This window comes from Carettochelys insculpta, chromosome 8, assembly GCF_033958435.1.
Source record: "Carettochelys insculpta isolate YL-2023 chromosome 8, ASM3395843v1, whole genome shotgun sequence".
Classification (NCBI taxonomy): Eukaryota; Metazoa; Chordata; order Testudines; family Carettochelyidae; genus Carettochelys; species Carettochelys insculpta.
The window spans coordinates 44,522,561-44,546,965 of NC_134144.1; the positions used below are offsets into that span (position 1 = coordinate 44,522,561).

At 45.1% G+C, this 24,405-nt stretch overlaps 1 protein-coding gene across 8 annotated transcripts in view; it reads right to left on the bottom strand.

Annotated features, from left to right (window-relative positions):
• Window positions 1–24,405, bottom strand: part of PKP4 (plakophilin 4) — a 236,635-nt gene that overhangs the window by 127,459 nt on the left and 84,771 nt on the right. For all 8 annotated transcript variants that reach the window (XM_075002029.1, XM_075002033.1, XM_075002034.1 and 5 more), the window contains one exon: window positions 6,907–6,941. In XM_075002029.1, the coding sequence (XP_074858130.1) occupies window positions 6,907–6,941 (35 nt within the window). The remainder of the gene's footprint in view (window positions 1–6,906; window positions 6,942–24,405) is intronic.

The window sequence follows — 24,405 nt, forward strand, 5'->3', positions numbered from 1 at the left end:
TTCGTGTGTGTGAGTGCGAAGCGCCTGCTCAGCTGATCTGCCTTCACGTTGTGGGCACCCGGCAAGTACGAGACTTTCAACGTTATGTTGTTGGCGATGCAGCAGTTCCACAATCGGACTGCTTCTGCACATAACGCACGGGATCATGCCCCTCCTTGTCGATTGATGTAGAACATAGTGGAGGTATTGTCGGTATTGATCCCGACTACCTTGCCATGCAGGTATTCTCGAAAATGTCTGCACGCATTGAACACTGCTCTGAGCTCCAGTAAGTTTATGTGCAGTGTCTGTTCCACAGGGGACCATAGCCCTTGCGTCACTTTGCTGCCAATGTGCGCTCCCCATCCTATGTGGGAGGCGTTGGTAGTAAGAAAAATAGAAATTTGTGGTTGGTGGAAAGGCACCCCCACTAGCAGATTTTCGGGGTTTTCCCACCACGCTAGGGATCTGCGCACCTCCGTTGTGGGCGACACTACTCTGTGGACAGTGTGGGATGCCGGTTTGTAAACACTCGCCAGCCAATGCTGCAGGCTTCGCATGTGTAACCTGGCATTCTGTACCACAAATGTCGCTGCCGCCATGTGCCCCAACAGTTGCAGACACGTTAGGACCGGCACCATGGGGCTGTACGTCATGACTTGCACCAGTGAGTTGATGGCGCGGAAGCGGGCGTCAGGCAAGTATACTCTTGCTGTGATAGAGTTTGTGTGTGCCCTATGAATTCTATATCTTGTGTGGGTTCGGTCTTTGACTTTGTGAGGTTGATAACTAGGCCCAGCGAAGTAAACGTGTTTGTGGTGACGCATATCATGCGTAGGACCTCTGCCTTTGAGGCCCCTTTCAGTAGACGTTCGTCCAGATATGGGAAAATAAACACCCCCTGTCTGTGCAGGTAGGCTGATATCACTGCCAGGGTTTTGGTAAAGACTCTGGGTGCCGGGGATAGGCCGAACGGAAGAACCCTGTACTGGAAATGTTCCCCGCCGACCGTGAAGCAGAGGAAGCGCTTGTGTGCCGGGTGGATTGTTATATGAAAGTAAGCATCTTGTAAGTCGAGGGCTGCAAACCAGTCTCCATCGTCCAGTGCCGTGAGTATAGAGGCAACTGTGATCATCCGAAAGCGCTTCTTGCACAAGTAACGGTTGAGGCCCCGTAGATCCAAAATCGGCCTCCAGCCTCCTGTTTTCTTCTCTGTTAGGAAGTAGCGTGAATAAAATCCTTTCCCTCGGAATTGTTCCGGCACTCTTTCCACCACCCCTATGAACATGAATTGATCCACCTCCTGCTTCAGCCTCGCCTCCTGGGCAGCGTCCCTGAGATGAGGCCCGGCGGGAGGCTTCGTCGGTGGAAGTGACTGGAAAGGGATCGTGTAAGCTGTGGCTATAATTTCTAGCACCCATTTGTCTGTGGTGATCTTTCGCCATTGGGAGTGGAATGGTTTGAGGCGATGATGGAACATGAGATGAGAATGGCATTGAGCGATGGTATTGATAGTGGAGCCCCCGACATACCCGTCAAGCTTGCTGTCTCTGGGCCTGTCCCGAGGGTGTACGGCTTTGTTGAGAACGTCACCTGGGCGCCCTGTACTGCTGCTGCTGTTGATGGCGCCCTTGGTCGTAGCCTCGCTGATATTGAGCGCGCTGTGGTTGGTAAGCATAGCGTCTTTGCTAAGGATAAAATTTCTTTTTCTTGTATGGGGGAGTATAAATACCCAAGGTCTTAAGTGTGGCCCTCAAGTCTTTGCTGGAGTGGAGGACTAAATTGGTTGAGTCCGCAGACAGCTTTTGCTTATCAAAGGGAAGATCCACGATCTTTGCCTGTCGGTCTCTGGGGATACCAGACGTCTGGAGCTAGGATTCCCTACGCATTACCACTGCTGCGGCTGTTGAACGTGCCGCTGTGTCTGCCATGTCCAGGGCAACCTGGACTCCCGTCCGCAATGCCGCATAGCCCTCTTGGACAATCGCCTTTAACACTGGCTTCTTGTCCTCCAGGAGTGAATCCATGAGGGCAGTGAGTCTAGAGTAATTGTCAAAGTTATGGTTTGATAGATGTGCCGCGTAATTTGCCACTCTCAATAATAGGGTAGAGGAGGAATAGACCTTCCTGCCAAACAGCTCTAGCTTCTTAGCATCTTTACCCGACTCCCCCGCCCAATTTGTACTGAGACATCTTCGACCTCTGCTGGGACGATTCGACCACCAAAGAATTGGGTTGCGGGTGAATAAAGAGGAACTCCATGCCCTTGGCTGGGACGAAGTACTTCTTATCTGCTCTCTTGGTCGTAGGTGGAATAGAGGCCGGAGTCTGCCATATGTTAGTGGCTGACTCCATAATGGCTTCGTCCAGTGGGATAGCGATTTTAGATGAAGCCAGGGGTCTCAAATTTTTCAGGAGTTTATGGTGCTTCTCCTGCACCTCTGCTATTTGAATGTCCTGCGTGAAAGCTACTCTTTTGAACAGCTCCTGGAATTGTTTAAGGTCATCCAGAGGGGAGACATCCCAGGGGGCCATGGCCTCATCCGGGGAGGATGAGGAGGAACCGCTGGGGTAAACCTCCCCCAAATCCTCTGGCTCCCGAGTTCGGTGATATACTTGCTCCCTGGAGGACTGTGAAGGGAAGTCTTGGGATTCTGGACCTAATTCCCCCTGGGACAACTGTGTTCCCATCCCAGAGCGAGAGTGTACACGGGAGTACTGACTAGTAGTAGGAGAGGACCTGCCCCTGGATCTAGACCTGCGGTGTCTGTGTTCAGCATGATGAGGATGACCATAGCAGCATGGGCAAGGGCCCGGTGATGGAGACCTGGACCACGATCGGGGAGTGTATCCATGATGTCTGGGAGAGCGGGACCTCCGCGACGACATAGATAGTGGTGAAGCCGGTTTGTGATAGTACTCGAGGGGATCCATGCCCAAAAATGGTGAAGGTGGCCCGTGCCACGGCGAAATTGGTTGGAGGAATGGAGAGGGAGGCCCGAGATAAGCCGATGGAGTTACAGCCCGGCGATGTGGCGTGTGTATCTTGGCGGGGGGGGGAAAGGGGGCGGGTGGGCGGGTCTGGGTGATAAGGGCAGCACGGCCCTGCCTGGAGATGGACTAAGGTGCCGAGTTTTTGCTTTTGCCTTGCCCCTCCCCTGTGGGGTAGGCGCCGCCCATTCCCGTGCTGGGGATCCGGCGCCGTTGTCGGCGCTGCGCTTGGCACCATCAGCGGCGGTGCTGCGCGGGTAGCTTCCTCCGGCGCCGATAGGCTGCGTGCCGGGAGCCCCTGCGCCGTCGGCACCACAGAAGCCGGTGCTGCATGCGTCGGTGCCGCTGATTCCAGCGCTTGCAGAGCCTTCCGTGCCGCCTGTTGTGTAATCGGAGGCTCGGACTCTGCCACATGCACTGCCACTTTCATGAGCTCGCGGCTGGGGGCTCTGCGTTCCGCTCGTCCTGCCTGCTGGGCCCGCTTGCAAGGATCAAGCCGGGGAGAGTTTCCTCCTCTTCTGCACAGAGGGGGTCAAAAAGGCTGCCTTCCTTTTTTGAGATCCAGAGGGCCCTTCTGCGTGAGGCTTCTCCGGTAGTTCTGGCTGGAGAGCCTTATCAAACAAGATCATTTTGAGCCTCATCTCTCTGTCTTTCCTGGCCCTGGCTGTAAGCTTAGCACAGTGGGAACACTTCTGGGTAACGTGCGACTCTCCCAGGCAGCGAATGCATTCACTATGCCCATCAGAGGCCGGCATAGCCTCGCGGCATGACACTCACTTCTTAAACCCCGAAGAAGCCATCGCGGTGAGTCTTTACTGTTAATAGGGTACTTAGCTGCTAATCAGTGCTTTCTAACCCAAAGTAACATTCACGGCCTTCAGGGCAGCGGATGGCTTAACAGCCTTCTTGCCCGCCCCTCTCTCCTTCGTTCCTCTTCTCTCTGCTGTCTAATATTCTCTCTCTCTCTCTCTCTCTCTCTCTCTCTCTTTTTTTTTTATAATAGTGACAAAACAAAACGAACTACACGTAAAAAACAACTCTCTTATCTGTCTCTGGCTTTAGCTGGAGCGGATTCCGTCTGCAGCCGATGGCGGCTGAGAAGGAACTGGCGGGGACCGGATCGCGCACATGGCCGGGGGCGCACAAGGGAGCAGCGTGCGTTGGCGCGTGCGCGATCCAATAGAAACTGCTAGAAGAATTCCGATCTGTGGCGCTGGGTGAGCCCGACACCTATTGTGGAGCACCCACAGGGACCACTCGAAGAACAACATATCTTACGATCTAGACTGTACGAAGGAAATAGCAACTAGAATAGCGAAAACAAGAGCGAGTTTGAGGGTGATGGATAAGATCTGGAAAAGCAAAGCCATTAGCTTAAGAACGAAGCTGGGCGTCTTGGAAAACGTGTGTATTCAGCAGCATGTTGCACGGATGTGAGACATGGGTGATAATGAAAGATTCGAAAAGAAGAATACTGGCATTCGAAAGGAGTTGTAATAGAAAGATTCTGAGAATAGGATGGATGCAGAAGGTCACCAATGAGGAATTATATAGGAAGATACAGCCAAAAGAGAACCTGCTGCAGAAGGTTATAATATGGAAACTACAACTATTTGGACATATTACCAGAATGAACGATGAATGAAAAATCAAGACCCTAGTATTGGACATAATGGATGGTTCAAATAGGAGAAGCAGACCCCACAGAGAATGGGTAGATGATGTAGTACATTGGTGCAGAGCTAGCGTACAGAAACTAAGCCACTCTGCACTGGATAGGGAAAAATGGAAGGAAATAGTGAAAGAGGCATCAGACACCAATGGGATGAGATGTGAAATACACCACCACCATATAACAAGATTTTGGGAAGAAAGGGAAGCTGAGTCCAAAGGACCTATGCTGGCCGTAACTACAAATTAGTTTGACAAGAATGAGGCAGTTAGGTCAACTATTTTTTAAAGCAAACACCATATGCCCCTCAGATTACCTGTTTGACATTAACCTGCCTGATTGCTGTATTAAAAGGAAGGAGGCTGGAAGGGAGAAACCAACAGGAAAAGAAACAATACAAAAAATAAGTGGCCATGATCAGGTTTATATTTGAGAAACTATGAGGAAGTCTTTAACTGGGGGAATACTCTGTGCCTGGCTCCAGTTAGTCTGATGTGTTGTATTTTTCCCCATTTCAAAACTCAGGATCAGAAGGTATATTAAATTAGACTAGGGCTGTTAAGAGATTAAAAATCAATTGTGACGCCTTGCTCAAATAAAAATTAACAGTGATTAATCATGTAATTAATTACACTTTAAAATAATAAACATTAATACACATATTTTGGGTATTTTTCCACACTTTAGCCACAACACAGAATAAATAAAAAATGTAAAATGTTCAATTTATATTTATTTTTAAATTACAAATATTTGTACTATATAAAACAAAACCATATTTTAATCCCCCCCAATGCAAGTACTCTAATGCAATCTCTATCATGAAAGCTCAATTTACAAATTCAGAATTTTGTAAAACAAACTTGCATTCAAAAATAAAACAGTAGAGCCTACAAGTCCTCTCAGTCCTATTTTTTGTTCATCCAACAGCTCAGACAAACAAGTTTGCTTTCATTTGCAGGAAATAACACCGCCCTCTTGTTTGCATTGTCATCTGGAAGTTAAAACAGGCACTCTTAAAACAGTACTCTTGTAGCCAGCATCACAAAGTATTTACATACCAAATACCCTAAAGATTTATACGCCCCTTCATACTTCAATCACCATTCCAGAGGATATGGGTCCATACTGATGACAGGTTCTGACTGATAACGATCCAAAGCAGTGAGAACTAATGCATATTCATTTTCAATTTTTGACACAAATGCCAACAACAGAAGTTTGCTTTTTTGGTGATTTGGGTTCAATGGTTTCTGCATCAGTGTTTTGCTCTTTTAAGACTTCGGAAAGCATGGCCCACACCTTGTCCCTCAGATTTTGGAAGGCACTTCAGATTATAAAACCTAAGGTTGAGTGCTGTAGCTATCTTTGAAATCTCACAATGGTACCTTCTTTGAGCTTTGTCAAATCTGCTACGAAAGTGTTCTTAAAAGAAACATGTTCTGCGTCATCATCTGAGACTGCAAGAACATGAGATATATGGCAGAACATGGGTAAAACAGAGCAGGAGACATACAATTCTCCTCCATGGAGTTCAATGACAAATATAATTAATGCATTTTTTTATGTGATTATCAGTACGGAAGCATGTCCTGTGGAACTGTGGCAAAATTATGAAGGGACATATGAATATTTAGCATATCTGGCAAATAAACATCTTGCAATGTTGGCAACAAAAGTAATATGCAAAGGCTTATTTTCACCTTCAGGTGACATTGCAAATAACAAGCAGGCAACATTTATAACAAGCAGTCCTGTAGCAAATCAGAGACTAACAAATGTATTAGGTCATGAACTGTAGGGGGATCATTCATACAAGTGTGCCTTTGCCAAATTAGGGAGAAACTGCAAAAAAAGCCAAATGATCTTCAGACTTAGACATCATGGCATAACTGTCACAGATATTATGAGCTATGAAGAGTAAATCTCTACTGTAGGTTTATGGAGTAATTGCAGATAAGACCCAATGATGCAAAAAAGCTTCTTCGACAGTTTCATTTTCCTCCCAAGAAAATTAGAACCCATACAGACAAAATAATAAAGACTAAAATAATTATAAATTGGAATATTCTTTACAAAAATAAAAGGTAACACACAAGTGCAAGCAAAAGTACATAAAAAAATGCTGTTTTGAGCAAGACGCTTTGAACAGATACATAGTATTTGTGCTATCAAAGTCAATGTTCAGTTCCATAGGTAGTAAATTATGAGAAAATGCTAGAAAACAAAGTGAGACAAAATGTTTACACAGAAAAAGACTGTACCTGCTGATCTCCAAGGAAATGACTTCTCAGTAGAGCTACAGAAAAGAAGAAAAAAAGTTACATTTATTTCCTTCATCACAAAAGTAAAAAAGTGGGATATATTTCTTTATATGAAAATGCCCCGAGACCAGCAAAGAATAAAAAAGTCCTTGGCTGTTTCTCAAGTAAATGGTACCAGGTAGTGCTTTCTATTCTGTGGAGTTTAACCTTCAGAGGCTATGTCTACACTAGCCAAAAACTTCGAAATTGTCATGCAAATGGCCATTTCAAAGTTTACTAATGAAGCACTGAAATACATATTCAGTGCCTCATTAGCATGCGGGCGGCCGCAGCACTTCAAAATTGATGCTGCTTGTCCCGGTGGGGCTGCTTTTCGAAAGGACCCCAGAAACTTCGAAGTTTCCTTATTCCTATGAATAAGGGGATTTCGAAGTAGGCGGGGTCCTTTCTAAAAGGAGCCCCGTCAGAACGAGCTGCGCAGCAGCAGACCGCGTCACTTTTGAAGTGCCGCGGCTGCCCGCATGCTAATGAGGCATTGAATATGTATTTCAGTGCTTCATTAGTAAATTTCAAAATGGCCATTTGCATGGCCATTTTGAAGTTTTTGGCTAGTGTAGACATGAGCAGAATCATTTTGAGTATTACCATGCTCTACTGTATTAATAATAGGAAATGCCTATAGCCATTTCACAACAGAAAGTTTCATTAAAATTACCTGCAACAGGATTGATATGAAATGACCTATGATAATACATTGCACATCTCAGGTGTGACGTCAAAACGCTTATGAACATTTTTGGAAGATTCTGCATGAAGGATACTATTGAAATTAGAACAAAGGCTGATGGAAATCTAGAATATGTATTCCATGTAACCTATTTTCCAAAGCGGTTTTTCTTTTAAAAATGTTTAGCACTTTATGACTAATGAAAAAAGTAAAACAACCATTATATAACTAAATATGCATATTTTGAAGGTTAAGACAATTTTTGATGCTCAAGGATCTAAATGACTTGTGCAATAAAGTCTCACCACATCAATATATTACACTAACTCTATAGTTGTACATTCCTTCACATTATGACTTTATTTATGATCATTTAAACTCTCCCTATTGCCACATTATTTTTAGATTTTAATAAATATTCTACTGCATTTGTAGGAGATGAGAAATTCAAATTGGCATTTCTGTGTATTTCATTAGAAGAATTTATGCAAAAGAAAAACCTTTCCCTGCAGTAGAAATAATTGACAATCTTTTAAAAACACAGTGAATGCAAATGATAGACTTGAGTATTGCAAAATATTCCAGAATACCCTTATGCCTGAAGTCATATCACTTTTCCATTATATTCTAAAAAATCAAGAGAGCTGATGGGAATATTTTGTTACATTATGCTATTTTCTAAATTGGCTCTTTTTTTTCCCCCTGCTACTCATCACCTCTGAAACATTAAACAGATTCTCAGTTTGAGTGGAGAAAGCTAGGTGGTTATCCCCTTTCAAGGTAAGCCTGTATACAGGGTCTTCCTTGTGCCTCTTAAGAAATACTGTCATTCATGCTCAACTTGTGTTCTGCGACACAAATGGGCACTTTAATTAGAATCAAATGTAAACAAAACAAGGATTCAAACTCAGATCTCAAGAAGATGAAAAGCAACTTCATCTATTGCTAGTATCTTTTGTGTTTTTTTTTTTTTAAAAGAGAAGAAAAAAAACCCAACAACATAACCAGTCCCTCAATCCACAGTAAAGAATTTCTTGGGCTTCTCTGAGGTCTCCAAGCCGATGTCGTAAGTTAGTAATCATGTGCTGAACACCTTTTCTGGTCACTCCCTCTGCAGCATCTGGCATTGGCCACAATTTTGGCCTGACTCAGTATGGCCATTCACATGTTCTTAATTCCAACAGATTAGCCTAACGCTTCTTTATTCTAACAATATGAAAAGTACACTGCTATCTCACTTCATAAATAAACTACCCTGAATAGTTCTTCTACCACCAAGGAACTGACTCCTTTCACTTTATTAAAAAGTTAAGGGTATTTCAGTATTGAGTATGACTTATAGGTTATTCACCAGTTCAGAATGATTATTCATGTAGACTTTACATCTACCACACAAAGAATATACGAGTCAGAAAAGAAAACTGTCGTTTACAGCACAGGGTTTCTGCCTGCAAATTAAAATTTTACAGCTATATTTTAGTGCAAACATTTAAAATGATTTTCAATGTACTACGAACAAACATGAAAATCAACATTAAAGCTGCGATTGAGTTTAGTTCACTACACGTGTGGAGGGCATGGATTTGCAGTATCTAGGACTGAATCCTGAAATATAATCTTTCTACTCATTATCAGCTGTTTCCTATACACACTCTCTTGGACTTACTGAGTTTTGTATCATTCATTGTCCTCAGCCTACACTCCAACACTTGTATCCATCAAAACTCTAAGAAATATAAATAAGTTATTCAGAATGACAGACACTGGAACTATCAGTTTCATAATCCTAATACCTCCCTAAACATCAGAACAGATCTCATCTATCAAAAGCTCTAATATTCCTAGTGGAGATTAAAGCAGCATCAGCCTAACTGGCCTGGCAGTGACCATATTGTGTTCAGGGTAGAAAAAGCTTAATGTAAGAAGCTGGATCATTTTATACACAAACTTGTGAAAGTGATTCCCTCTGCTGAGTATCTGGAGAATTGGGTTCTCTTCATTTACATTTAAGATGTGGTATCCCAGGCCCTGCATGCCCTCCTTCTTCAGTTGTGTCCGTGTGGATTCAGATGTGTCTTGTCTCCTGGTGAAGAGTGTCTGGTAAATTCTGAGACCACATAAGGGATGAACTTGGGTATGATTTCACCATACTGTGTTACTATGGAAGAACATGTGGTGGGTTGGTAATCAGGGACCTCAAGATCACTAACTCTCCATGCAGACGTGATTGCCAAAAGAAAGAATCTTGATGGTGAGGTTGTCCAAGTACTCTGATAATAACTGAAAGGAGGTGCCATAAGCTGTAGGAGGACAGTGGTTAGGTCCCATGTAGAAGTTGGTGCTCTCACTGGAAGTATCAGGAACTGTGATGGAGATGATCATGCCTGGTCTGTGCCAGATTCAGGAGTCTAGGTGGGTTTGGAACAAGGCTAGAGCAGGACGAGGTGCAGATCAGTAGAAAGCACAAGACTGGAACAGACAATGGTTGGGGAGTCCATTAATCATTGTCAGGCAGGAGTGAGTCCCAAGCCCTGGAAAGGCATTCAGCAGATTGAGCTACTATTCTTCCAAGAAGGCTTAAAAATCTGGTCTGGGAATCACAAGTCCAATTCCAGACTTGTGAATTGGCTGGAGCCTAGCAAAGGAGTGACATCACCTTACAGGAGGGCAAGCATAGAGAAGACTCTTGATGTGCCTTGCAAACACAAGTCTGAGACTTATTCCTTGGCTAGGCTTTTATCATTGAACATGTCTTTGCTAGGTCAGATACTCAATATTCACATGGACTGGGTTCAATGCTTACACAGGATTACTGTCAGTCAGAATTTGATATGTGCCTTTTAATAATGAATACTCACTTTATCTTTACTTTAGTTTTCATGTTAAACATCTAAATGGATATATTTTCAATATTATAATACTTTTACGCTTTCAGGTTCTTGCTGTAGAATATCTCCTAATAGAAGGGGATACATTCAGCTCTAGACAGCTGCAATATTCATAAAATGTATTACTGAAAAAAACAAAAACTACAGTATAATAATGTCTCATTTGTTCTGGATTTTATTAAAACATTTTACATGCGTGTTTTTCAATTCAATAATTTTCAACTGATCTTCAAAGTCGTTTTGATTCTTCAGCTATTCAAGCAATAAACTCTGATGTAGCAAATGTTTTCATGATTATGGAGTCAGAGCACCTAGCTTGATAGGGCTCGGAACTGACCAAGATCTCTAGCCTCTTGCTTCAGTAGTTCAATTTTGGTACAGACATGCAAAATTGATCTCTCTGGGGCCAGCAGTCAACCTGTGTACTCCAGACCATTGCACTGAATGAGGGAGGTTGACAAGAGTATAGATGCTAGGTCTTCCACTAGGGCAACTTTTCCCAAACTAATTTGGCCACAGAACACTTGTGGGCTTGGAACATATGGATGGAACACATGTGCTGGGTTGGGAAAGGAGGAGGAGTGTTTTCATACCAAAAAATTGCCGCATGTAATGCTCAAAAGTTGATTTAAGAGTTAAATTTTTATAGATGTCTTATTTTACAAAGAACAAAAACAAAAAACAAACAAAAAAAACCCCAAGAGTAAATGTTGAAAGTGACAGAGAGAAGGCCATGTTAGTTTTATTCTATCAAAACAAAAAAGCAGGCATGTAGCACTTTAACTTTTATTCTGTTAGTCTTTAAAGTGCTACATGACTGCTTTTTTGTTTTGAAAAAGTAAATGTAAATCATCTGAATGAACAACTGAAGTCCTTCTGATAAGAGGACAGTTAGCAATCCTATAATTAAGTGTGAAAATTAAAAATTAGGTACAAACCCAAACCAAAACATTGATATAATAGCTGAAAGAAGGATGGTTAGTGTCATTCTTTTGTGCTAAAATAGAAAAGACAATATTGTTCAAAAAAGGACTGTTCTTCCTTAAAGCTTAAAAAACGCTTTTATGAAAAAAACGCAAAAGAAATTAGGTATGGAAATTTTTATTTTTAAATTTTGTGGGTTTTTTATAAACTTGTTATTTTTACAGAAAACTGCTGGAAAATAAAATTTAGTAACATTTGACAGATTTAAAACAGAATCAAATACCTAAAAACGTGTTATGATATGGACAAACCAGTATAGCTCCTGTGTAAAGGATGACTGTCTCTCTTCAATCTTCTAAAATCTTTGAGTGTATTAACAAAATGGATAAAAAACCAAATGGCAATTTACTTGCATTTTTCCAAAGATTCTAAACAAGCCTTACATAGACAACTATTCAAGTAATATTTAGTTAGGGGAAGATAAGTAAAATACTATAATGGATCAGAAAACTGCTGAAGTACAGAAAAACAAGAAGCAGGAATAAGTGTCCTATTTTCTTCCTGGCAATGGGTGAAGTGAAGTGCTGCTAGAATCTTCATTAGGACCAGTGTTTTAAATATTTTTATTACTGATTTGGAAAAGGTGTGAACAGTGATGTAGATGAGATTTAGACGAAGAAAGCTATAGGAGTGGCCAGCAAAATAGATGAAATTCAACAAGAACAAGGTAACGTAAAATGAAAGGAATCATTTGAACTACTGATATAATGGACTAGATCCTTACTTGACAGTAACCACTCAGAAAAACATGAGCATCATTATGCGATGGCTATTAAGATTCACTATTTTTACTCCCAACTGTGTTTGAAAACTGCAATCAAAAATCCACGTTCTACCATGTTAAGCATTGTACAAATGTATGAAACAGGTCAAAGAAAAATTCTTCTCAATTAGTAGATACAGTGAAATATATAAGTGATAGAAAGAATGGAACGGAACAAGATTTTACAATATCATTATATAAAACAATGGTACACACTCTCCAGTAAAATAAGGTTTCAGTATAGGTCATTGTACTAATTAAAAATGCATCTGAGATACAAGAGGTCCAGAGAGAGGAAACAAAAATGAGAGAGACTGTCACAAAAATATACTGAAAGAATGAGAAGTATTTTTCTTAGCAATGCAATATAAAGAAGTGACACAAGATCACAAAGCAACCAATAGCTTATGAAAAGGAAACTGGATGCTATTTATTCTTAATGCAAGAAGATATTCAGTGAAATTAAAAAATCAAGAGGAACTTTATACCAAACGTAATTAATCTGTGGAACTTGCTCTCAAAGTGTTACTTAATTCTGCATCTTAGTAGGGTTTCAATATTTATTTGGATAACTGGAATATTCACTGTTACGCCAGGTAAGTCAACAAGTTTAAATAAGGGGTTATAAATCCTTATGTCAAACACCTCAATAGTAAGGATCCAGACAAGTCATTCTATAATTGTCAATGACCGGGTTTCTTGCATGTTTCTCTGAAGCCTTTTGTTCTGGTCAATGCAAGAGAATACTAGACTAGATGACCATTTGTTGAGTTGAACAGGGAAAGTTATGCTTTGCTACCAACTTCTGATAACATGAACAAATTTGCTTCCTCCTAAGCTTTTTAGATAATTGGGATTTTACTATATAAAATCAGGAGGTGGTCAAATTTACTGGTCCTCCAATCCACATAAGATCATCTTTAGACATTTGAAAGCTGGGTCACACCTGCCAGGAGCCAGGGCTTCAGCCCTGTTCCCAGAGATGCCCTGAGATCTGACAGATGCATTATGCCGGGCTGAAGCCCTGAGGCTCCCCTCGCTGCTAGATGGAAGCCCCTAACACACCAGCACTCAACAAGGCAGAGGTTCTGAGCTCTCCTCTCCACCAGCATCTGGCACATGGAGAACTGTGGGGGAGGGCAGAGTGACACAGAGGAAGGGGACTCTGCAAGGCACACTTTAAAGATAAAAGATGCATGTGGCCCTGCTACATACGTTGCAACTCAATTCTTCCATCACATACAAAAATGTCAATGACCACCTGATGTTAAAATGAGTCTTTTTTTAGTTCAGTATGGACTGAAATTTACTGCGTACTTGTATCTTAAACAAAATAAGTCTTCAAGTCCAGCTCTTTTATGTGCATACACTAATTTACATACACTAATCACATTAAGTACTAAAATTTAGCAATAAATGGCCGCATCTACACGTGCCACCTACTTCGAAGTAGCGGCGCCAACTTCGAAATAGTGTCCGTCACGGCTACACGTGTTGGGCGCTATTTCGAAGTTAACATCGACGTTAGGCGGCGAGACGTTGAAGTTGCTAACCCCATGAGGGGATGGGAATACCACCCTACTTCGACGTTCAACGTCGAAGTAGGGAACGTGTAATCATTGCGCGTCCCGCAACATCGAAATAGCGGGGTCCTCCATGGCAGCCATCAGCTGAGGGGTTGAGAGACTCTCTCTCCAGCCCCTCAGCTCAATGGTGGCCGCTTGCAGTGGCCCCTTAAAGCTCCCCGCCCCCTGCCTTCCTGTGCAGGAAGCTGACAGCGCGTGCAGGCAGCAGCATTGCCACGTGGTGAGCCTGCACGCTCCTCCGCAGCCACAGACACCCACACCCGATGCGATGGCCGCCCCCCAGCCCCCCAAGGGACCCCCCTCAAGCGGAGCCAGGGCTCACAGCCCAGCAGCCAGGCGGGGAGGCGGCGGCGGGGACCCTCTGGACGGAGGCCAAGCTTCGGGACCTGTTGGGGCTCTGGAGTGAGGAGGTGGTGCTCCAGGTAATGGGGAGCAAGAGGCGGAACGCGGATGCGTTCGCTCAGCAGGCCGAGGGCCTGGCCGCCCAGGGTCACTCTGCCTGCACTCCGGATCATGTCCGGAGTAAAGTGAAGGAGCTGCGGCAGGGTTACGCTGGGCCCGGGATGCGGCCGGCTGATCTGGGGTCGCCCCCATCACTTGCCCCTTTTACAGGGAGCTCAGGGACATCCTGGGCCCCCGGCACACCTCCTCCCCTCCGGCCACGCTTGATACATCGGCCGACGAGCCCCAGCAGGCCCCGGAGGCGGAGTCTGCCCCGGAGGCAAGCCCCGCACCCCGGGGGCCCCCCCAGGAACCCACCCCCGGGGCACCGGAGGAGGAGGAGGAGGAGGAGGGGGAGTCCTCCTCCAGTGACGCCGGCCTGAGGATCGTGCTGCCCTCGAGAAGCTCCAGCTGGGTGTCCGCCCACCGGGTGTCCCCCAACCGTGGGAGTGGACCATCAGGTATGTACTGCACCCCCCCCCCCCGGTGCACACCCCCGGGGTTGAGGGGCAGGGGTAATAGATATGACCAGGGCCCTCCACATGCCCAGATGACCATGGACCCAAGGACAGCAGTGGCATGTCCCTCAGAAGGGTGCATCAGCCCCTGCCCCCCAGCATGACAGTGCCATGCCCCATCCCTGGGGCTGGGGGAAGCGGAACCTCTAGGGTCTCCTTGGAGGAGTGGGTGGGACACCCAGCAGCAGCAGCATGTGATGGACTTGGGGGAGTGCAAATGCGAGACTCGGGCTAGATATGAGAAACAAGCACAATAGCTCCCAGTGGCTAAGGATGACCATGGGGATACAACTGGCAGGTAACACCTCTGCCCTGAACAAAGAGGAGGGAGGAGCCGAGCTGGGTTTGAATCGGGGGCGGCAGTTAGAGGCTAGGGGAAGGGAGAGCTAGAAGGCAGCCAGCCTGAGGAGGGGGAAAGCTACACCCCAGAGGGGCACCCCTCGGGGTCTTCTCCCCAGGACGGGTTGGAAGGACCGTCTCTGACTGCTGTACTGTCACTTCTGTGAGAAACTGGGCATCTGTTACCTAATAAACCTCCTGTTGTACCTGCTGAGTGAGAGTCACTCCTACCAGAGGACGGGGTGCAGTGCAGGGGCACCCCTGAACCCCATCACAGCAGCATCTCCCAGGGACAGGGAACCTGCAGCAGATGGGTGGGGGGACAAGGGCCACGGCTCGGGGCCCACACTAACGGCTGTCTCCACTCTCCTTCCCCCACTCCTGTGTTCCGCAGCTGCGCCATCGGAAGGACCGGAGAGCGCTGGCGAGGTGTCAGTGGTCCCGGACAGCCCACCGGGGCCATCACTCCAGGCCAGCCCCTCGGCGGAGGACAGACCAACCCCACGGCGGGGAAGACGGCAGACCCAGCACCACCACCTGACGGTGACAGACCCCCAGCTGCTGGCCATCCACTGTCGGCAGCTGGAGGTCGCCGAGCAGCGGCTACGGGTGGAGGAGCGCCGCCTCCAGCTGCAGGAGTGGGCACTGGCCTGGCGCCAGGAGGCATGGGGGGCCTTCATGCGGACCTTCGATCGTACTGCTGACTACCTGGCCCCCCACATGCCATGCCAGCTGCCACTGTGCCCGCCCTGCCTGCTCTACCCGCTGCGCCACCCACTGCGCCGTCTGCCGTCGCACCGCCAGCCGCCACCAAGAGCCCTTCCACTGAGGGGGACCTGGGGCCAGCTGACACCCGCCGGCCATATCTACTGATCCGCCCGGCCCCCAGCCAGCCCCAGCCAGGGCTGAGGCCGAGGCGTGGGTCGCGGCCACCCACCCCCAGCGCTGGACATTAGGGGGGTGTGGGGCCCAGGACGTGGCCCCCCCCCTTGTATATATTCCCCCCAGTTTTATGTTATTTTGTAAATAGTTTTTATATTTGAGCCCTGTTGCTATTGCTGATCCTTGCCCCCCCCATGTACATAGTTCTCCCCTTCCTTGTCTTCCCCTTTCATCTTATCCCTATTTATTTTATATATAAGTTTGATTTTGCCTGTAAATAGTTAGTCTTGATAATAATAATAAGAGTTCTACAGATATTTGATTTGACAAACAACTGTCTGTTTATATTTACAAGAAAAGTGGGAGGGGGGGTGCTCCTGGTTGCTCTGTGGTGTGGGCGTAGGGCGCAGGGAGTGTTGTGGAGGATGGGCAGTGGGGGGCCTGCCAGCGTTCACCCCGCAGCCTCATCGAACTGGGCCTGCAGGGCCTCCCGGACCTGGGTCCCTTCGGGGTCCACCTGGCGACTGGGGGCAGCGGGTGGCTGCACATTGGCCCTGCTGGCCTCCACAGCCCAGCCCTGAAAGAAGGCCTCCCCCTTGCTCTCCACGAGGTTGTGTAGGGCACTGCACGCGCCCACAATCTGGGGGATGTTGGTGGGGCCCGCATCAAGGCGGGTGAGGAGACACCTCCAGCGCCCTTTGAGATGGCCAAATGTGCGCTCCACCACCGGGCGCGCGTGGTTCAGGCGCAGGTTGAAGCACTCCTGGCTGGCTGACAGATGGCCTGTGTAAGGGTGCATGAGCCAGGGCCGGAGGGGGTATGCCGCATCTGCGATGACGCACAGGGGCATGGTGGTGTCCCCAACAGGGATCTCCCGCTGGGGGATGTAGGTCCCCGCCTCCAGCCGGCGGCACAGGCCCGAGTTCCAGAATACCCAGGCGTTGTGGGCGCTGCCAGGCCAGCCCACATAAATGTCCAGGAAACGGCCCCGGCTGCCCACCAAGGCCTGGAGGACCACTGAGTGGTAGCCCTTCCTGTTTAAGTAGTGTCCTCCACTGTGTTCCGGGGGGCGGATGGGGATGTGAGTCCCATCCAGAGCCCCGAAGCAATTGGGAAAGCCCAGGTGGCAAAGCCCACGATGGCGGCATCCGGGTCCCCAAGCCTCACGAGCCTGTGGAGGAGCAGGGCGTTGATGGCGCGGACGACCTGCAGGGAAAGCACATGGGAGAGCACTAATGAGGGGTGTGCAGGGTGTGTGTGGCCCTCCCCTGCCAGGGCTCCCCTGCCCTCCCCTGCAAGGGCTGCCTCCCCCTCCCCCCGTGGGTCCTCTTACCTCCATGAGGACAGCCCCGACGGTGGCCCTGCCGACGCCAAACTGCTGGCCCACGGATCGGTAGCTGTCTGGAGTGGCCAGCTTCTAGACAGCCATGCCGACCCGTTTCTTGACGCTGAGGGCACGCCGCATGGTGGTGTCCTGGTGCCTCAGTGAGCCACTGACATAGCTCCAGAAATGTCTGCTGGCTCATGCAAAAGTTCTGGAGCCAGCGGTCGTCATCCCACTCTCCAAGCACCAGCCGCTCCCACCAGTCGGTGCTTATGGGGTAGCTCCACAACCGGTGGCATGTGCGGCGGGGGGGGGGGGGGGCGTGTGTGCTGCAGGGTTGGGGGTTGCGTCCTCCTCCGCTGTGGGCAGCTCCTCCTCTGCGGCAAGGATGTGCTCAGCTGCCTCCTGCATGGCATGGAGCAGGGCGAGCACTACTCCTACAGGGGCAGCTGTGTGGACCTCTGGCTGCTGCTGCTGCTGGGGTCCATGCCTGCGTCGCTCGAGGTGTGCGCGCCTATGGCTCTGCAGACCGCGTGCTGTGCAGGGTGTGTGTCTGGGAGGGGCCGTTTAAGGGAACGGCTAGCTGTTGCCCCGGAAGCGCTAGTCCGCCCTGTGACCCTGTCTGCAGCTGTTTCTGGCACCCTTATTTTGATGTGTGCTACTTTGGCGTGTAGATGTTCCCTCGCAGCGCCTATTTCGATGTGGTGCTGCCCAACGTCGACGTTGCCAGCCCTGGAGGACGTGTAGACGTTATTCATCGAAATAGCCTATTTCGATGTAGCGTGCATGTGTAGATGTAGCCAATAACTGGTTACAGCATTAATATCAGATTATAAAAACACAATGATTGGGGGGATTCAGACTCCCTGCCCCCCCCAGAAAGCCACTGTTCATCGTATAACCAATTTACATGGCTAATATTTTGTTTGATATGACATTAAAGTTAGATAAGAGCTATTTCAAAAAAGCCTTTCCCAAAGTCTGAACTATTAAGTGCCATAGTAAACATACACTGGTTGCCCACATGCTTGACTAGGGAACTTTATCTTGAATTAATACAGAAATTAAATAATACTTATACTTGTAGACAGCTAGAAATATTGGGGAAATCAGGACACCTGATATACACCAACACCAAAAGATCTCTTTTAGGCAGAGACATCTTGCTGATGTCCTATATCAGCCAGGATAGCACTATCAGGTGAATTTGTGATTCCTTCACTTTGCCTTGTAGTCTGCTTGCTCTCAGGTATATTGCTCAACAAATTGACACTATTCACAGAAATGGTACCATTAACACACATATTTTGTATATCAAGGGTAGCTTATGTTTCTTTTATATGCAAACAACAGCAAGTAATATTTCATTGAATTTATTATTATAGTAAACCTGCACATTGTATTTTATTTATATTATAGAAAAGGAAACTATCTGTTGCATAAAAGAGAGAAAGCTAAGTATTCTAGTAGGTATGAAAACCATTCAGTTTAAAATCAGAAGTCTCTATACAGCCACCGTATTAGATTGTTGGAGTTAGCTTGAATGCTTCAGTTTATTAGGAACACTAGCTCAATTTCCATAGGCATAAAATGCCCTAACAGGACTCTGAGACACACATTTTTAATTCCAGTGGGTGGGAATCATTATGATTTAGATTTTTATATCCCAGAGGAAACTGACTGTGGTAGAAATTGTTTACAAATCAGAATATAAATGAGAAGTAATTAAAAGTGGTTGCTTAAAGGCTTTGCTTCAGTGAACTGCTCCAAATAAAACTGTACTTCTAGAGGTCTGTATTTCTACCATTCACTACCTGCAAAGTTGATCTGTCCACCAACTTCTGTAGCATTACTGGGCTACTAAAATGTTCGCTTTCTTTTTGTTAAAAGGTTAAATTACGCCTTGTGTTTTCACTGGTAACAAAGTGTGCATTCAATAATTTACACTGTAAAAATACAAAAATATTTAGGTAGTGTAATACATATAAGACTTTTTCATCCCAACAGTATTCAATTTTCATCAGTTACATGGAGACAGTAATGAGCGAGGAGAGGGAGATGGACCAGCTATATGATGAAGCAGGTTAATGCAACTAGTCTTCCAACAGGACAGGCATCCTGTTTAATGAAAGTTTAATTCTCTTCCTAGTGTGTATAGCTTTTGTCTGTATTACAGAATGATCACACAACCTGTAAAAGCTAATGGACTGCTCAGGAGAAGCTCATAGCTAAACTTGCAGTAGTATTGCAGGTGACAAGCAAGGTGCATTGATAGATGTCTGAGTGAAAAGCTGAATATCCTACCAGCTGCTGCACTGACAGTCTTTAAAGAACAGGTACACTGAAAAGATTATTATTATTATTCTTATTATTCCCAATCCACCATTTACAATATATTTCAATATTTGAATTACTGGTTTACACCTTCAAAACTGCTCTGAGGTGCAGCCTACTAGAGATGCAGTGTAAGCTGACAGGAATTCTTCTGACAACACAGTACAATCACTTCTCCAACTTGTTAGCTAAGCAGACAGAAGCACTCTTCTGCTGGCATAGATAAATCTGGACTGAGGGAAGGAGCAGAAGGGAGGAAGATGGTGTGTGGTCTCAGGCACACATGATTTTTTTTCTTCACATTCCTAGCCAACACAGCTATGTCAGCATAACTTCATATTGTGTGCAAGGAATAAATATTCTTGTCATTTCTGAGGGTGTCAATGAAAACTGAAGACACTAAACAGATTACCTACATATAAATAAAACTATAGCAGAAGACATTTTTTGATGTGAAAGTGACTGAGTACTAAATCGATTGTGGCTCTGAGATGCAGCTGAACCAGAATTTTTCCTGCCAGTGGCACACCACTATGGCTCAGCATGGAATACTCTGGTCATGGTTCTTAAGTCCACTGCCCATAGATCACAGAGACTATAAGGTCCACTTCTATAAAGGACTAGTTTTGAAATGCCTTTTTCTGATTGTCCAGTGTACCTAGCAGCTGTTGACTGTTGTGTGCAGCTGCCCACGCCAGCTACACATTCCAGATGATCTCTGGCCTGGAGTAGAAAAGAGATGCTAGATCTCCTTGCTCTATAGGAAGCACTGCTCTTGGGATCTCCACAAGCAGATTGCATGGCTAATGCAGGTGAAGGAGTATGAAAGGAATCAGCAACAACTCTGCATTAAGGAACTATACAAAAGAACTGTGTCAGGTATATTAGAAAGCCAGAGAGGCCAACAGCCCTGGTCCAGCTGACCTTCAGACCTACTTCAGTCTTGCCTCCACCTCCTAACCCTACAGCCCAAAACTTCTAGCTATACCAGGACTTGGGTATTGACTTGCCTTGTCCTCTGATTCAAACCTGGGTTCTATCACCACCATGTCTCTAGGGTTTCCTTCCTGAACTGCGCTCAGCCCAATATGTCCAGCTTCAATCTCAGATCCAAACAGTAGGCTTGACTTTCAGGAGGTAGTGTCTAACACTCGGCGTTAATGAGGTGGCCGGTGTATAGGTTTACATATACACGAGGGCTGGACTGGGTACTCCCAGAATTACTACGAGCATTTCAATATTGCCAATGGTAATTATCTGCTTGGTGAAAAACATCCCTGTGTGCAGCTTTCCGAACAGTCCTACTTTCTTAAAAATGCAAGTGTCATACACTTTCCTCACTAGCCAACACTGAAGTCAGTGAGGCATCCCTAGAAATCCAGCAATGCTTGTGTAAAAATGGAAAAGAAACCATATGTTGATGCACTCACTGGAAACATGGTCTGGGACAGCGTTACCTTAATTTTTTTCCATTCATGTGTGGAAAGAATTTTGTTATGCGCACTGAAGCATGTGCTGGGGTGGCATATGCCACCACTCCCGGATAGCTGCATAAGCACTCAGCATACAGCAAACGCTGGTCTGGTACCACAATTGGGATAATCATGCTGTTTGTTGCCCTATTGCTCTTTGGGAAACCCACTGCCGTGAATCTAGCTGTATCTTTCATATTGTCAACAGTCACACTCCTGCACATGAAGAGGTGATCAATAGCCCTGCACACTTGCATCTACAGCAGGATTTTCCAACTTCAAAATATCCCATTTATGGATACCAATCCAGAGTTTCAAGTTTCCCCATTGAGATCACCCCTTGCTTCTCCACAATCAGTGGAGCTATCATTTGGGTATCCCCGTGCTGGAGGATTGGGGCCAGCTCAGCATGCAGATCCAGGAATAGGGCCTCGAGGATCAAAGTTCTGCAGCTATTGCAAGTCATAAGAAGCCTGAGTTATATGATCCCAACTGGCTGGCTTCTGCATTTACAGCTGTTCTGGGAATGCCAAAACTCTTCAATTGTGTGTCATTATTTTTATGACATTCTGACCTCCAAGAAACGTCACGTTCCCAAGTGATTTTGTTCTTACGACAAATACCAGGGGATTCTGCACCAAGCGTTTGTAAAGCTTATGACAATAATGCACATAAAGCAGAATCCATGCATTCGTCAGAGATGGTGAATAGCCAGGAGTACTGCCACAGTTACTGGGATTTTTTTTTAAAAAGGCTCACCAGTTATGACAGACTGTCTCTACACTTGCATTCCTCTTTCAAAAGAGGTATGGAAATGAAGGGAATAGAAAATGCAAATGAGCTGCAGATTTGCATATCTGGCACCTCATTTGCATATTCTTATTTCAAAAGCTATTTTAAAATAATATGCAAATGAGGCATCAGATATGCAAATCTACACTTTATTTACATTTTTGATTTCCCTCATTTGCATACCTATTTCAAAAGAGGAATGCAAGTGTAGACACAGCCATAGATAGTATTATGGGATGCACACGGCTGCATGCCAGGAAACTGACCCTCGGCTCCCTGTAACCCCTATGCTGCTTGTTTCTGCCCCACTGACTTTGGTCACTTTTTGCTCTTTTGCATGACCAGAATTTTACAGTCTGGTTCTATAATAGCAGGTCATATAGAAATATTTATTAAACAGATAAACTCATTAGTTATGTATCTCTTTTAAGATGACTTTATTATCAGTGGCTAATTTAAAAGAAATGCCAAAATATTATGTATAAGGGGAGTTATGTGTGTGTATAATACGTATATCGGGAATTAATTAGAAAAAAATCATAGCAAGATGGTATTATGTAGCAAAAGTGCAAAAGAATAGCCTTAGCAAACAGGACACTGTAGGACACACAACAATTATCTTAGGCTTAGTAAAATTATTTTACTGACCCATGAAATTCTAGGTTGAGGAGTGATGCTCTTAGCTGGAGGCTGGACTACGTGAGCACCTACATTTAAACAAGGAACTCAAAATACCAAAACAGCAGCTCTGCAAGGGTGAATTAAAATTGGACCTTTCCCCTGCCCAGACCGGTGAAGACTAAGCTAATGTTGTGTAAGCTAAAAGATGAGAGTTGTCTCTCTTAGAAACAGCAGGTGGTCAATTTCATTCAATGGGGGATTAGCAGAGAATAAATTAACCAAACAGGTGAATCTCTTAGGCTCCTAACACCAATTTTTAACCAAGTGTCCCCTGTCAAATGTAACATAGCAATATGTTCTCTGAATAGCAGGGGATTTCCCCCACCCCAGAGCCATAACCCCTGCCCCCAAATCATTGTCCAGTGCAATTGTAAAAGCAAGAAGAAAATGGGTCAGAAAGAAGTTACACGTTTGTGCAAATGTACACTTAAGGACAACATTCTTCTGTTTCAATATCCATAACTGTCCATGAAAGCTTCCTGGAGTATACTGTTGGACAAGTTAGCTTGGATCCCATATTATGAAAATATGAAGCATTAATACCAAAAATCTTGGCTTACTATTCAATTAAGTTTTTTTTTTTCTTCAAAGTATCTATAAAATATTTCAAAATGGACTTCATAAGACTAAAAAATGTGTACAGTACCATTATGGGTTAGCTATGGAAAAAAACATAGCACGAATAACCCCTGAAAATGTACACTTGGAGATTTTGACTAGATTCAGTATTTACATACACAAAATACAAGAAGAACTGGTTTAAATTTAAGTGCTATTATATTCCCCTAAGCCTCAATTAACTTAATTTTCTAAAGGGTCATTTATTAAACCACAATGGAAACAACTGAAATAAAAATAAAACTGCATTTACATCTAACACACAATGTGATTTCCCACCTGGTAGGTGGTAGTAGGAGACAGACACATATTATCCTTATGTCACTGCATGAATACTACCATGATAGTTCAACACCCACACTGACTTTTTTTTTTTTTTTAAAGATTTAATAAGGGTATGGCTTATTTTTCTGCAAAACTCATAAAGGCTTGAGCCTTAACTGTCCAAGAAATAATCTTTCCCTTTTAACTAGAACGGCAACTTAGGTGAAATTTAACATTCAAGACATATGAGGTAACTCGAGGAAGATCATTTTGAATGAGGGGCCACTGGAACTCATTCCCTCATGTGGCCAATGGCACTCTAATTGTTTATCTTATAAGGCAATGCAAGGACCAGCTTTTTTATTATAGGTGTGCACATGTAAAAGAGAAAAACTAAAAAAATAGGTGTGGAAGGTAGAAAAAAATACAAAAACGTGGAAAATATGTATACATTAAAGCCTTATAGAGCACAAACAAAAACTAATTTTATGTTACTAATAATATTGTCAAAAGACAGAGTAAAATACTTTGAATATGAAATAAGAGATGACCTAAAATGAATCATGTGCTTGGAGCTGCATTGGGAGAAGTGTTTTTGAAAGGTACAACTTGGAAAGGTCATAGGTAGGAGACCATATTTCCCTAAACTGAAAAAGGGCCACTGGGTAAGTGGCAACATCAGGTGGTCCAGCCCCATTCTTTGCTGCTGCTCAACGCAAGCTGACTTCACAGATTTAATGACTGGGAGATGTGGGGTGGGGTGGGAGGAGTGGACATTAGTCTTGTTTGCTCTTGCCCAAACCTTCTGCCACGTCCTCTTAGGGCAAGAAAAAAAGGTCTAGTTTTGTAAGGAAAACCTCATGTTTGACAGAGGGCCTAAGAAGGG